Consider the following 16811-nt stretch of genomic DNA (forward strand, 5'->3'; position numbering starts at 1 on the left):
TCTGGAGGCAGAGGCAGGCGGATTTCTGAGTTCGAGGACAGACTGGTCTACAAAGTGAGTTCCAGGACAGCCAGGGCTACACAGAGAAACCCCGTCTCAGAAAACCAAACCAAACCAAACTTTTAACCCTCTTCCCAGGCTTGGGAGAAGAGGGTAATAAACATAAAGCTTGTTGGGAAAAAGAGAACCTGGACTATAAAGAAAAAACTAGGCCACAGCTAGGGCACTGTTGGTTCAAAGAACAGAGCATACTTCTGCATGCTAGACCCAGAATAAAAATCAGAAAGAAGCCAGACTCTACTTTAGTCACTAGATTCAGATGACCACGGAAAGAAATACAGGGAAAGCTGAGAAACGAAAGCTAAGTGTAGCAGATCCACTGGAGCTGACTAAAAGCCAGTGAAAGGCCATAGATCCAAGAACTTATGAGATGCACAAGTTAGACTCTACTGCCTTAAGAAAGAGGACAGAAAGCTGAATGTATAAGGAAGTAGAGAGGATCCAGAAGGAATTGGAGAAGTGGAGGAAATGTGATTGCAATACATTGTATGAAATTCTCAAAGCATTTTAACAGAGGAGAAGGGAGAGACCAGGGAGTAATTTCAGCAAGTCATGGCTCCTTATCTTACCACTGTGCATGGCAAAATGCTGCTGCTGTATTATTCCATTTACTCCTTGTTAGCTTTGGAACTAAAACAGCAAGGACTACACAATGAGATTGTCTCAAAGTAAATCTTTTGCATGGCCAAAAGAACTATTACAAGTCAAAAGACAAACTGACCAACTAATAAAAACATGTACATCAAACAATACATGATAATAGCCTGTATTTCTCTAAGAACTCTCAAAAGTGCCAAAACGTTTACTAACAGACCAAACACAGAGGTAAAAATTGACTCTTAAAGATGAACAAATAATTTAAGAAATAATCATGTTCACTCAGAGATGAAGACTGAAAGAACATGGAGAACTCATCCGCTACCATGTGAGGCAAACATGCAATAGCTGCATAAGAAGACCCTCCTGGCACAGATGCTGCAGCAGCTCTCTCTGTGTTGGCACGGCAAAATGCACAAATCAAAACTAGACACACATACAATCCACGGGTAGTAATTCTACTTCTAAAACTTTATGTGGCAATTTCTCTCAATAATTCAGACATCTACATGTGCACACGGTTACATACTTCTGGAACATTTGTATTATGAAACACTGGAAACCTCTTGACTAACAAAGCACAAGAAACTGGTCAAATAAACTGAAGCATAAAAATACAGCATAGTGTGCAAGTGCTTTTTTAAAAACAATCTCTGAATTGATATAATTTCTGTTAAAAACTACAAAGAACTGATTGAAGAATTTCCAATATTTTTACATAAAAGGGGCATATGCAAGCTATGTCTATAATGTGCTTTTAGTGTAAAAAGGAGAAGTAAGAAAACACAAATGAAGGATAAGCCTTGAAAACAATGATGTCATCTACTTACAAGAGATTAGGAGAACCAAGGAACAAGTTCTAAGAAGAAAGTAGTGACAGTTCTCTCAATAGATATTTGGTAAAAGTTTTGACTTTTGGAAAGAATGTTAAAATCTTATATATTATTTTTGTAAAAATCTGAAAGAAAAGAAAGGGGAATAAAACCCAAACAACTCATTTTTGACTAAATGAAAGCATGTATGATCTTGAATTCAGAGTTCTTACCATGACAGAAAATCTTTACAAAAGAAGAAGCAAAAAAACCAGGATGAATCAGAAAGACATACAAGGGCAGTACTCCCCACTGCGTGTACAGGTGAGTAAATACTCATGATCATGTAAATCCATGCACACATGCCCCTTCCTAACTTCATCTGCTCAAAGGTTTAGAAGTCGAACACCTTCAAGAAGTAAGGAGAACACTTAGAACTCATTGACCCATTTATGCTGCTTAGAGAAGTGGAACAATTCCAGGTCAGGGGCAGCAAAGGTTTAAGAGGAGTTTAGAACATCTTGTTAAAATCCAAACAAGAGGACTGGACACAGAGCTATCAGACAGTTTGAAGAATCAACCCTAGTACAGTTTGAACCAAAAAACAAATAAATATATATATATTATCAAAAGTAAGTATTCATGAATTAATCTCTGCAAAATTTTTTTATTTGTTGTCATGTTTATAACGTGCATAAGTGTATATTTTATATGTATTTATCAGGATGCATGTGTAGAGGCTAGAAGACAAGAGTCAGTCCACTCTTATTAGGTTAAGCTGATCAGGCTTGGCAGTTAGCTTCTTCACCCTCTGAGGCATCTTACCAGCCTTCATGAATAAGTAATTTTAATATGTGAAAAAGATAGTCCTGATTATGACAAAAATGAGCAGAGTTGGTCAATGAATGAGAAGGAGCGCTACAGCTACAAAAGCAAGACTGTGCTCCCAGCAGGCTTCTAAAAACCTAGGAAAAAACATTGAGGAAAAGCAAAATATTCATATGGTCTTAAAGGTGTCTCTGCCCCTACTGTTGGATTATTAGATATAAAAAATAACATAAAGGACGGAGGGTGCTAACCAGGCAATTTCTACGATGACTGAGACACATCAGTGCATCCTGCTACTCTAGCAATTTAAACACAGGAAATAACAAAGACAAAAGGAAGACATTTCTATGTTGCAGATGAAAGGGTCAGTGAGAAGGGCTGAGGGTCAAAAGACAAGGGCTTCAGAAAAATCTTCAGATTAAAGGAAGCAAACAAAAGAGATCCAATAAGCAAGAAGACTCTCTAATATTAATGGAACCTGGAACCTACTTGGAAAAGGAGAGTATTTTATGTGACATTGCTAAATGCATGAAATTCAAGAAGAATGAAGACCAAAGTGTGGACACTTTGCCCCTTCTTAGAAAGGGGAACAAAACACCCATGGAAGGAGTTAGAGACAAAATTTGGAGCTGTGACAAAAGGATGGACCATCTAGTGATTGCCATATGCAGGGATCCATCCCATAATCAGCTTCCAAACGCTGACACCATTGCATACACTAGCAAGATTTTGCTGAAAGGACCCAGATATAGCTTTCTCTTGTGAGACTATGCAGGGGCCTAGCAAACACAGAGTGGATGATCACAGTCAGCTATTGGATGGATCACACGGCCCCCAATGGAGGAGCTAGAGAAATTACCCAAGGAGCTAAAGGGAACTGCAACCCTATAGGTGGAACAACAATATGAACTAACCAGTACCCCGGAGCTCTTGTCTCTAGCTGCATATGTATCAAAAGATGGCCTAGTCGGCCATCACTGCAAAGAGAGGCCCATTGGACTTGCAAACTTTATATGCCTCAGTACAGGGGAACCCCAGGGCCAAAAAGGGGGAGTGGGTGGGTAGGGGGTTGGGGGGGTGGGTATTGGGGACTTTTGGGATAGCATTGAAAATGTAAACGAGGAAAATACCTAATAAAAAAATAAATTAAAAAAAAAAGAAAGAAAATAGAGGGTAACACAGATAAACAACTATACTGACAGAAGTTTCTGGAGTCACAGATATACTGTTTGTGGAAAAATATTCATTTAGGGGACAACATGTCCAGAAAGAATATTTTTATATTCTTATATACTGAAATATCCAAATCTGAAAGGGCATTATGTAGGTAACTTAACTGTCAAAAGCTGAAATGAGCAGAATGCAGTTCCTCTGCAGAAATCAATCAAATGGTAAAAGAAAGGTATAGACAGAATCAGATAATCAGAGAGAGCACCTGACATTTTCTTCTCAAAAATGTTAACAACAGCTGAATCTCGGTTGAATGGGCGGCATGATGCTTCCAATTTGTCATTTAAAATAATTATCAAGTAACTTTTTAAAGAAATGTATAATATATAAGCAGAAAATTCTTACCAAAAATAAAGGAAAAAAAAAAAACAAAAACGGGGAAAGAAACTCATCTAAATTCTGGCATACAGCAGATTAGAGGAGTGCCCTTGCTCTGTTCTAGTAGAATGCACCTCTTCTAGATTAGAACCCCCTAAAAGGAACAGCCACCTGCCTTGGTGAGGCCATACACAATGAACCTTCTAATAAATACACAGAAACCTTAAGCACATAAACATATTATAACTAAAAACTATAGAGAATGTTTTTTTAAAAAATGGTATCATGAGTTGCTCATCTTTCAAATAGCTCAGAGAATAAACTTCCCAGGAAAAACTGTGACAGCAATGAGGGTGTGCATTGTAGTGGCAGAGTGCTTTCTGCTATGTGTAAATCTCCCAGATTCAATCCGCAACAATTAAAAAAAAAATTGACAGCTAAATTATTATTAGCTTTTATGCTGAGTGTCATGCATGGGCTCTTAAAAGAACCCATCCTGCTGGGAAGTGGTGACACACACCTCTGATATCAACACTCAGAGGCAGAGGCAGGCAGATCTCAGTGAGTTTGATGCCAGCCTGGCCTACAGAGCAAGTTCAAGGATAGCCAGAGCTACACAGAGAAACCCTGTCCCAGATCCCTATCTATATATCTAGTGGTACACAGAGAAACCCTGTCCCAGATCCCTATCTATATATCTAGTGGTACACTCAGCAGTACCTTAAGTAACTGTCATGCTAGATGAGGACGGCAGAACATGACAGGGATCAAATCTAGGAGAATGGGGCAAAAATAAATTTGAGGGGGGGGAACATTACACAGAAAATTTATTAAGATAATGAAAACAACAAAGAAGATAATATTTGATAGCAAGAAACAAAAATTATGTAGTTGTTACTAGAAAGAAAACAAAGAACTAAATATACATAGGAAAATATTTTAAAATATTAGAAATAAAACAACAAAAACACTTCTTCCCAAGGCTCAGTGACAAAAATGCTTCAGCCTTAACTAACTAATCAATACAGAGCCACTGTCAGGTTCTGAAAATAAATCATAAGAATTACCAAAAAGTAGCCGGGCGTGGTGGCGCACGCCTTTAATCCCAGCACTCGGGAGGCAGAGGCAGGCGGATTTCTGAGTTCGAGGCCAGCCTGGTCTACAAAGTGAGTTCCAGGACAGCCAGGGCTACACAGAGAAACCCTGTCTCGAAAAACCAAAAAAAAAAAAAAAAAAAAAAAAGAATTACCCAAAAGTAAAGATCCAAAAGTCCTCAAAGAAAAAGAATGAAAATTAAATTCAAAAGTAAATAGAAATAAATGATTAAATGACGTATGTGTATGAGAAATGAAGAGAGTATAGATTCACACAGAAAGAGGAAAAGAGTGGACACGGAGAGAGAGGGGAGTGTACACACAGGGGATGGGGGGTGGGGGGTGGGGGACAGACACACAGAGAGGGGAGGAGTGTGGACACACACAGAGAGCTGGGAGAGAGCTGACACAGAGAGACAGGAGGAAATGGAGACATGCAGAGAGAGAGGGAGAGAGAGTCAAAACAAAACACAAGCACAGATAGGGGAGAGAAGAGGAAGAGGGAGGGAGAGAGAGAAGGGAGGAGGAAGGGACGGAGGGGAAACACAGTGGGCTACACCCTGGAATAGATGCTCCTGTCACACTGTCATGTGGGTTCTGGGGATCAAACACAGGTCACCATGGTTGCAATGCAAGTGCCTTTACCCACTAATTCACCTGATAAGCCTTGAAAAAAGTGTTTCTAGAGTATAAAGTCTGTGATAGGGTAAAAAAAGGGTTCTTTCAAAAATTTTGAATTTTTTAAAATAGGTAAACAAAGATTCAAAAACAAAACAAACTGCAAGTGTTGTGCACTTGGGATTTACAGAAAGATATAAATTCTTTCTTTCTTAACATGTAACACAAGCTGACCCTGAACTGGTGATTCTCCTGCCTCTTGCAAGCACATTATCACCATGTTAGGTAAAATGTATTTTGGCAATGAAAATACAATAATAAGGTTTATAATTTAATTTAATCAAGCAAAAAAAGCCAACATTTTGATTTTTACTAATCTAAACAGCTAAGTACTAAGTCATCTAAAATGTACAGAACCAGAAGGCTGTAGAATAGAATGCTAACGAATCACACTCAGTTGGTAAACAGGATACCTGCTCAAGTTACTGGGTAAAGGTCCAAAGGGAGCAGAGGTAGAGGTGGTGGGCAATTACACAGCGTTAGGAGTTTTACACTAATAAAACACTGAGCCAATCTGTTTGCTAAGGTAAAGCCAAGCATGCATGTATAGTTAAGGGAGGGAAACACAAGAAGAAATTGATAAAAGCAATAAAAGTGATTAATTTTATTAATTTTTTAATCTGTTAATCAAAATATGCAGAAAAGGGATTTTTATCTATTAAGAAAGTAAAAACACACAGTGTTAAAAGCTACTATTACAAGTGTGTAAGCATTTGCTTAAAAGCCAAAAACCATCCCACAGGCCTGCAATCCCAGAATTCGTTCTATATACCAATTATATATCAAGAATTCGTAAAGCAGTGGTAACCTGTAGCTTTACCACCAAGTTCTAGACCAGCCAGAACTACATACAACAAAAACCCTATACCAACTAAATTCTGAGTAAAGCAAAAGTATAAAAAGAAAATTTAAAAGCTGTTCTTGTAGGAATGATGATAATAGATTTGAACAGGAATATGGTGTCAGTTCTCTATGCAATACATATAGAGGATATCTAAAAACAAATTAAGAAATCACTTACTTTGCATTTCCAGCCATTGGTTGGCACTGATTTCATAACAGGTTGAAGACAAAAAGTATGGTACCCTTTGTCACATGTATCACATACCAGCATCTTGCTATCTTCTCCCGATTGTCTAAAAAATAAGATAGCATCATCTTTAAACTTTTGCGTTCTCATAAATATGCAGGAAAACAATCCTAAAAATTGCACAATCCATAAACACTTCAGTGTCCCTTTTTTGTATAGAATATGAAAGAGACCACCCCCTTCATGAATCCAGAAAGATCATGCTACTGAAAGCTTTCTCCTATGGTTAGCTTCCCTTAGTCACTGTAGATTCCTACAGAGGAGGAGGTGGTACAGCAAAACCCTCTCATCATAACATTCTTTAAAAACTCTAATACTCATCCTTTAGGGGGAACTACAACTGCTAGTGATGCCATGTTGGCAGGATGAACTGGAAAGACAGCTGCACATAACCAAAGAGGACCAAGCCCAATGTCAGACCTTCCATTTGTATATATACTGCTATTTTCTAACCTATGCCACCCTCAATCCAGACATCAGGTATAAAGCGAGAAAAAAGATCATCAAAAGACTACTGTGAGTCCCAAACAGAGTACTAGTTCAAAAGCTTAGAATGTCCTTTAAACAGTACGTGCTAAATATTTTAAGAAAAATGGGCCTTAAAAAAGAGAAAAAAGAAAAAACAAACAAACAAAAAAAACAAAAAACAGGGGCTAAAGAGAGATGGGATCCGATGCCCTCTTCTGGTATGTCTGAATACCTCTGATCACCTGGACCTCATCAGCCCCTTTTCACCCCAAGGGTTTTATGCACACCATCCCACACTGGTGATGATAATGATCATCATCATCATCAGGACTGGCAAGATGGCTCAGCAGGTAAAAGCACTTGCTGCAAAGCTTGATCACCTGAGTTCAATCCCTGGTGCCCAAATAAAAGGATAGAACCAACTCCACAGCAGTACAGTAATGTCCTCTAATACACACATACACACATACACATACACACACACACACACACACACACACACACACACACACACACACACATCCAATGAGACAGGGGTGGAGGAAGGAGAGGGAAAGAGGGAGAGTTTGTGCATGCTGACCACTATTGCTAATAAATGAAATTCTAAACAATTAATAAAAAGAAAAAATATTGTCATGAGTTAGAATTCAAAGACTTTCTCTAAACACTGTTTTGCACCAAAACTGGGTACCTGCTCTGCAAAATAATCTCTCTTGATACTTAGCAACTTATTTCTGATTCTCAGATACTAAGAATTTAAAACACATGAATAATAATGGACTCTTTTTGAGAATTATGAATCAAACCCTAGTAAACAAGCAAGATGTATCTCCAAGGCCTCCAGTGGTTACTCAGTTTAACAAACTCTACCATGCTTTACCTTTGAGCACTTCCACTACATGAATAAACTTGAGGCCATTCCTCTCACACCTCTTCTCAAGAGACAATAAATACACATACGAATTATCAAGTAAATGTTAACTGGTCTTCTTAGGTTTTAGCAAAGTATGAAAGCAAACAGTTTGATTAACTTTGTGATTCTAAGATACTGATTCTGACTGCTCTTCTGAAATAACCTGTAAATTAGACTTACCAGGGCAACTCTAGGCTTTACTTTTGCCTAGTTAAAAAATGTTGTGTTTGCAACCATTTATGTTATCACTAAAGATGCACTCTCAAAATGCTACACTAACTATATACTTGGGATGAGAGAATTACAGGAGAGGGTGGAGAAATGGCCAAGGGATGAAATACAATAGATGAGAAAGTATAGCTCCAAATACTTAATTTCCACACCATGCTTTGTTTGAACTACTTAGAAGATGAACATCAAGATTGTATCAAGACAGTAGTCAGTAGAAATTGACCATCCTAGATTTGGAGGCTCAATGTTTATTACTTATTTCTACAGTCACTGCTTCATTATCCTATTAATTCCTCTCAATAAAATTTTTTCTAGTCTTTATTTTAAAATATCACTTATTAATAAAGTGTTAGCACAGTGAGTTTTGTTTAGTTATGCTTCAAAATAATAGAAAAGTTAGTAAATGTCTAGTAGACATACATGGTGAAATTAGTGACTATAGCTTACAGTATAAAGAATCTTCATCATAGCTCAAACGTTTAATACCTAACAGCAGGTCTCACTGAGACTCAACACATACCCTTGAGTTGGAATGAGAAACTTACTTGCAGTTCTGGCACACTTTACACTCAGGACACTGCCAACCAGCACGCTTTAATGGAGTAACAGCTATATCCAGGCACATCCCATGGTAGTGCTGACCACAAGTGGTACAAAAGAACTGATCTAAAAGATCTCCGGGGCTGTCACACACTGCACAGTTTGCATCTTCCTTTGCTAAAATTAACAGCAAAACAATAAAATTGTATTATAATTTAATATTTTTCTAACTTAACAGTTTAAAATTACTTGAAGGGAATTTACATGAAATCTCTCAGACATTTGAAGTTATCCACATCTTGCCAAGTCAGAATGAGGTTTCACTTAAAACACTGTAGTGTATTATAATTAAAGTAAAACCATATGAAATTTAATCACGGAATTTTGCAAGTATTTTTGCTGATGCTCTGTACATGCATTAGAAAGAACCCCAACAAGGAACCTGGAGGGGGAAAATCAACACAGACACTTGTAGTATTAAAATTCAGTATTTTATTCATATTAAATTCTTGTAAACTTAAAAATAAAAAATACAAAATAACAATGTTAATATCAATTAATGTTTTTCTTAATTGAAAACAGAATATTCCAACAAACTTAGGGGTTTTCTTAATACTAGAAAATATCTTATGTAGAACATTATTGATAGAAGTCATATATATACATATATATGTATATATGTATGTATACATACACACACATGAATACAATTCATAGACCAATTATATACTCAACCACATTGATTTCCAGTTACAAAACCATTAAAATCAATATACTTATAGATAACACCCATGACTAAAATGGATTATGACAAGGGTTTACTATATAAAACAAAACAAAATTTAAGAATAAATTGTGCTTTCACCCAATATACAGCTAAACCTATGCACATTATAATATAAAAAGAGAAACAAGAAATTCTAAAAGCATACCCATGCTAATAATGTAGATCTTCTATTATAACAAGTTTAGCAGATCAATGTCTCCTATTTTGTCCAAAGTTGGGCCAGTCCAACCTAATCCACTCAGCTAAAAGTACTTTCTACCTTTGCAAATCAAGCATCATGAAAACTAAGTGGTAATCTATTCCCATTACATACATAGAAGTCAAGAACATCTTCCAGTTAAGGGTTATAATAAATAGATTTTGTAAGTCATAGCAGTCTCTGTAATACAGACTTAATTTTTTTAACACTTTTAAAAATGTGAGGACAATTCCTAAAATGGAGGAAATATAAAAGAAGTCGTGGGGTCTGGACAGCAGGCTGCACCTTACAGAAAGTCTAGCTACATAACTGCCTCATACCTGAAGCCATCTTAGAAAGGTTACAAAAATCACATTAAATCCGATAGTTACGTTTTAGACTGCATCTTATTAACATTTAGCAAAATGTACAAGGCTCATCACTCTTACATTTATACTTCCCTTTCCACGGCAACTCCTCAGCTTCTCCTTACGGTTCCTATAGCATACGGTAGGGGCCTCCTTTGTATACCTCCTTTGTATGACTTTGAATACTGGAAATCTTAGAACCCATCTTGATCTTTCTGTACAAATTCCTCAACATTTCTGCTGCGCATGTAAAAACTCCTTTGATGTTCATTAAATGCTGATGTTCTAAAATCTGTATTATCATCCATACACTTTCATAAAACTCAACCATTTATTATCAAGCCTTATGCAGCTCAACTCCAAATGTTCTAAAAATACTAAAACTCAACATTTCTAAAATAAAATTTATTCCTTTTTTTTTTAAAAGAATGGGGAAAAAAAAAAAAACCCAGAAACTTTAATATCCTTTTGCTAACAACATCTTCCTATCCTAGGACACTTCACCAGATCCAAATTCTTTCTATTAAATTATCTATATACTTTTCTTTGGTTTTTACAGTTTAGTCCATAATAGTTCCTTAGTATTATAATAGCTTCTAAGTAAACTCAACCCTCCTTATGACTCTATTCTCTCTAAAACATCACCTGGATACGCAAAGCACAATTTCAAAATCCTAGTGTAATCATTATGTTTTCTTAAATTAAGAATTAATCAAGAGGGCCAGCAGGATGGCTTAACCATCAAAGGTGCTTGCTGCTCAGATTGGCTGATGTAAACTCAAATTTTGAAGCCCAGATGGTAAAAAGAGAGAACCAACCACAGCACAAATATTCCTCTGGCTTCTCCCCCCCCACACACACACCCCAACATGAATGCCACACATACATATGCACATAAAAAAAAAAAACATTAACTTTTTAAAAGAGCCAATCAATGGATCAAGAGATGATGGCATATGACTGTAATCTCAGCACATAGAGGTGGAAGCAAAAGGAGCAAGACTCCATGATTGGCCTCATCTGCACAGCTAAGGCAGAGTCAATTTGAACTACATAAAACACTTCCTTATAAACTGTAACGGGAGAACCACAATTTATACATGCACATGTTGGGAACAAAAAAAAGGGAGGGGGCCTGGGGAAGGGAAAAGGCCCACACCCCGCCAGAGTTTTCCCTATCCTCTGGTCTGTCAGGAGTGGGAGAGCTGCCATATGCTTTCCACTCATCCCTGGGTGGGCATTCCACCTGCAAGAGTGTGCACAGCCTTGATGAGCAGAGACTCTCTATGGTTTTAGAGCTTTATTATGGAAATGCTGGGAGAAAGAGAGAAGGTAGTGGGGAGGCTAAAGAGAAAGAGAGAGTAAGAGAGAGGAGAGAGTAGAGGAGAAGACAAAGAGAAAGGAGAGAAGACAAAGAGAGAGGAGAGAGGGGATGAGAGTGAGGGGTAAGAAGCAAGAGAGACAAGTAAGAGAGCAAGGTGGGGCTGAAGAGCCCTTTTTATGTTTTCACTGTTGCTAGGTAACTGGGGAGGAGTTTAGCCTGAAGGTCAGAAGCTTGGGCCATTGCCTAAGTGACTACTGACCATGCTTCTCTTGTAGGGGCTGTTGGAGGTGATAACTGTAACTTAGGCAAGAGCCAGAGTTCCAGGAGCATAAGGGAGCACCTACAGTGTCATGTAGGTGAATTATTACCACTCTCAGGGTTCAGACCTCAGCTCAACTGGAGACCAGCCTATAGCCCAATGCTCCCACACACACACACATACACACACACATAAATCTCAATACCTCCTCCTTTTTAATCTAAAAGGAAAGATGGAATTTAACTTAATGTTCCTTTTCCCTGTATGCTTTGAAGAAACTTCTATTAAATAACTACAACACAATAGTGTAAAGCCTTGAAAGACAGGGAGCTTATCTTTTCTGCTTTGTACATCCAATAACCCAAAATAAATCAAGTCTTAGTCAAATGTATTTTAAGATGAAGGCTCACTTTTCAAATTACTTTTAAGTGATTAAATTTGTCAGGCACTTAAAATAAGTGATTATTTTAAAAATAGAAGTGTAGTAGTAATCTCATTTTTAATGCAAGATAAGGTATTTTCCTTAATATTAAGAAAGTGCTAGAGTCTGCAGCTGTGGCAGCAGCACAAGTCATTGGTGGATAAGCTTTTAGGAATTTTCTTCCACTCTTTGACAGAGTATTGGTGGGAAGGGGTGCAGCCAAAACTGTAACCAAAGGTGGCATTATGCTTCCAGAAAAGGCTAAAGGAAAAGTGTTGCAAGCAACAGTCATGGAGGAAAGGGCGGAGAGATTGAGCCTGTCAGTGTGAAAGTTGGAGATAAAGTTCTTCTCCCAGAATATGGAAGCACCAAAGTAGTTCTAGACAACAAGGATTATTTCTTATTTAGAGATAGTGACATTCTTGGAAAGTATGTCTACTGAAATCACTGTTGAAATGTTGTCACGTGAAGATTCCCATTCTAATAATGTCTGAACTATTTCATCATGTAAATAATTTCCATGCCTCCCTTTTATAATAACCAGATGATGCCTAAACTGACCAATAAAAAGTGCTAGTATGCACCCATAAATAATTGCCCTTTTAAAAGTGAATCTTTGGGGCTGGTGAGATGGCTCAGTGGGTAAGAGCACCCGACTGCTCTTCCGAAGGTCTGGAGTTCAAGTCCCAGCAACCACATGGTGGCTCACAACCATTCGTAACAAGACCTGGCGCCCTCTCCTGGAGTGTCTGAAGATAGCTATGGTGTACTTACATATAATAAATAAATAAATTAAAAAAAAAAGTGAATCTTTGATTTTTGTCTCTTTACTTTTTTTTAAATTGGGAAGCAATTGACAATCAGATATTAATTTTAACTTGATACTGGGTTTTCAGAAATACTGATTAAAAATCTGTAAAACTGCCTAACATTTGATACTCTACAGCTCTAACTTGGCACAGTAGATAGTGACTGGCAGATCCGTTTAGTCCAAATTGAGATGTACACTAGGTATAAAATGCATATGGAATTCTAAAATCACAGTAGGAAAACAAATCAAGTATCTAAAACTTTTGTATTGATTACATGTTGAAATACTGGTATTTTTAAAGACAGTAAATAAAATAATACATGCTATTAAGTATACTAAAATTATTTATATTGCTCACATTACATTTCTATCACCAACACAATACTATACACTCAAACTCACTCTACAAACTCCTCCTAGATCTCACTGTTGAAGAGAGTGCTGCTTATTTTACACTATTTTCTCAATAACTCCTTCATGACCATCTTTTCAAAGAAACACATCAATGTGAGGTGAAAGACTACAATATTAGCAAAAAGCACTATGAAAAATAAATGCACAGCCATTCATGGCTTTTACACATATGCTACGGGTACAAACCTAAATTCTTGGAGCTCTCTGACCTTTCTTCTCAGTATACTGGATAACATCCATAATTTACTTGTTCTTCAGGGGATTACTTGATAGGCAATCCACAAGAAAGAAGGCAAATGGTATTGTCATATCTGCAGCTTTGGGGTTGGGGGTGAAGATGGACAACAGACATGACAGAAAAATGGATTGCCACTGATTAGCGAGTCTACCCAACCGGTAAGTTCTTGATTCAGTAAGAGACTGTCTCAAAAGATAAGGTAAAGATCAATGGTGGAAGACAACCACATCAATCTCTAGCCTCCACTATGCAAATATGCCCACGTCCTCAAATCCACGGGGGCACATGTGGCAGGTGATTGTTAAACATTTACAGAGCAGTGTTTAAGATTTCCAAGTTTTATGCCTGTGATTTAAAGAGAAGGAAAGAAAAGAAAAGAAAAGAAAAGACTAGCCTAGCCTTGCAGGGTATGTTTATACTACCAGGCTGCTACTTTGACACAATGTTTTACTATTTTCTCTATAACAGGTAGTGTCCACTTCTCTTTTACTCCCAGTATGGAGTGAAATCCTAAAATAATACTATGAACCAGATTAAATACTCACATTTTATTTCCTTATATTAATTTTTGGAATGGCCACCAAGTGCGAATTTTGGGAAAGGAGGAGTACCACCCTCACTTACCAGTGCTCTCATACTGCTACAATCTATACTTCCCTTGCCAAATTTCCATACTTTGGAAGAAGACACAGAACCAATGATCTCAGTATTCCTCTTAACTTTACGTGCCAGCATGATCTCTCATCATCACAATGTTAATGACAAGTTATGTCATCAGTTCTTATAGTTCGTAATTTTACATGCTGACTGAACTCCAGTAGTATACATAAAGAACGTTATCATCAAAAGAAACAATGGCACAATTACTTAAATTTCTAGAAAATAATTAACTACATAAATAACCTCATAGTAATAACTGTATATTTTTCTCTTCCAGATTTAATAGGCATAATGTAAAACATTGTTAAAATTTTAAATCAGTTATTAGTTTAAACATAATTTGAAATTAGAGTTTGCTTAGCTATAATTTAAGTCTGTATAGTAAATAAATGCATGATTACATTATAAATAAAATATAACTCTGACTACTGATAAAATTAGGTACAAAACAATGATAAAAAGTGAGTCAATGATCATGTTAATCTAGCTATTTGGAATTACTCTAGTTAAGCCTGAAGTAACTATATTTGTATTTCTTAAACCTCAAAAGATAGAAAAAAACATGCCTTAAAAACATGGCTAAATACATGCACAGAGATAGGCATGAATTAAAAGATTAATAAATACATTGGTAAAAGTTAACAGGCAAGAGGTCATGTAGGAGAGAATGACTAAAGTCACGAAGCCTTCAGAAGCTGAAGTGTGCATGCTCGTCAGCTAGCAAGTGACTCAACAGGTAAAAACCCTCGCTGTGCAAAGAAAGCCTCATACAGAATTCAACTCTGGAACCCATCTAAAGATAAAATTAAAAATCTGACTCTCACACATCATATGCACACATACACGACATATATACTACATAAACTAAAAATTTCAAAGCAAAATGTTACACCAATAGCAAAAATCCAGATCTTTGGTTAGTGATAAAGTAAAAAGAAGTTATCATGTTCTGTGCTCATTAAAACTCAAACATGAACATTTTCTTATTATAAAACACTAGTGGAAAAGAAAGCAAAAAGCAGCACTGCATATTAGAGATAAGCAAGATGGATGGGCTGTGAAGCAGCACTAGAGATCTCTGTCCCACAACCAGGTATAGAGAGTCCGTGAACAAAATGCCAGAAGTATGTGATGCTCCTAGAGATAATGTTCTGGAATCAACTTTACATCCTCCCACTGACAGTAAAAGATAGTGATCTCTACACACTCTACACACTCACTCTACAACAACTCCTAGATCTCACTGTTGAAGAGAGTGCTGCTTATTTTACACTATTTTCTGAGTAACTCCTTCATGACCATCTTTTCAAAGAAACACATCAATGTGAGGTGAAAGACTACAATATTAGCAAAAAAGCACTATGAAAAATAAATGCACTATTCAACCATTAAGTGAATTGTTCTTTTCTTTAGAAATGTTAAAAAATACTGTATCCTCTCAGTATGTCTTCTAAAATGGTTTAAAAATTTTTAAGCATAAGAATTTAAAATATGCAAATGCTGAATTTTAGAGAAAATAACCATTTTCAAAATTAATACCAGTAAGTAGCTTTGCACTCAAAAACACACAATAAACCAGGTATAGTGGCGCATGTCTATAAGACCAGCACTTGGAAGGCAGAGGCAAGCAGGTCACCTATGGGGTTTACGATAGCCAGAGCTACACAGTGAGACGCTGAGGAGAGAGGGACAGGGGAGACCCTACAGCAAAAATTTCTCAGGCCACTAGGACTGCATAATATCTTCTAGATATCAATTTCTTCTTTCAGTTTTTGTTTTTTGTTTTGTTTTCTTTTTTAGCTCTAGCTGTCCTGGAACTCACTCTGTAGACTATCCAGACTGGCTTAAAACTGCCTCGGCCTCTCAAACACTGAGATTGAGAATTTCATACTATTCCCTTTTAATACAAGTAAAGTCACTCTCCAAGTTCACATGTAAACTTACATCTTTCAGGAGCTTGGTCGATGTGTTCTGGACAGAGAAGGAAGAAGTGACTAAAGTCCTGAAAGGTGCCAGCCCCTGCAGCACATGGGTAATGGTACATCTGGGTACACTTCTCTTCACAGCATTTGATAGTGGCTCCAAGGTGTTTACAAAATGCACATCGCTGGAAAGAGAAAAAGAAATGACTTTACAAAACTTTGAGGAGGGGTAAGGAGACATGAAGAAATATATGAACCTTACTAATAAAACAATCTGTGAAAAAAAAAAGATGCAAAAACACCAATAAAATACTCTCAAACCAAGTATAGAAACACATCAAAAAACATCATCCACTATGGTAAAGTAGGCTTCATCTCAGGGATGCGAGGATGGTTCAATATACAAAAATCCATAAAAGTCTTGGAGAAATCAGGGATGCAAGGTGTATACCTAGACAATAAAGTATACAGCAAGCCAACAGTCAACATCAAATTAAATGGAGAGAAACTTAAAATAATTCCACTAAAATCAAGTACAAGGTTGTCCACTCTCTCCCTATCTATTCAACA

The 16811-nt window shown here is 37.0% G+C and overlaps 1 protein-coding gene and 1 pseudogene across 16 annotated transcripts in view; one reads left to right on the forward strand and one right to left on the reverse strand.

The window, feature by feature from the left end:
* The window catches only part of Kmt2c (lysine methyltransferase 2C), a 235212-nt gene that overhangs the window by 109520 nt on the left and 108881 nt on the right, over window positions 1–16811 (reverse strand). For all 16 annotated transcript variants that reach the window (XM_029477430.2, XM_029477436.2, XM_029477435.2 and 13 more), the window contains exons 7-9: window positions 16264–16426; window positions 8865–9036; window positions 6639–6753 (exon numbers count right to left, since the gene is read on the reverse strand). In XM_029477430.2, the coding sequence (XP_029333290.1) occupies window positions 6639–6753; window positions 8865–9036; window positions 16264–16426 (450 nt within the window). The remainder of the gene's footprint in view (window positions 1–6638; window positions 6754–8864; window positions 9037–16263; window positions 16427–16811) is intronic.
* On the forward strand, window positions 10250–12638 carry LOC110294070 (10 kDa heat shock protein, mitochondrial pseudogene; annotated as a pseudogene).

The sequence above is a fragment of the Mus caroli genome, unplaced genomic scaffold (assembly GCF_978045245.1).
Source record: "Mus caroli unplaced genomic scaffold, Mus_caroli_1 scaffold_4, whole genome shotgun sequence".
In the NCBI taxonomy this organism is placed as follows: Eukaryota; Metazoa; Chordata; class Mammalia; order Rodentia; family Muridae; genus Mus; species Mus caroli.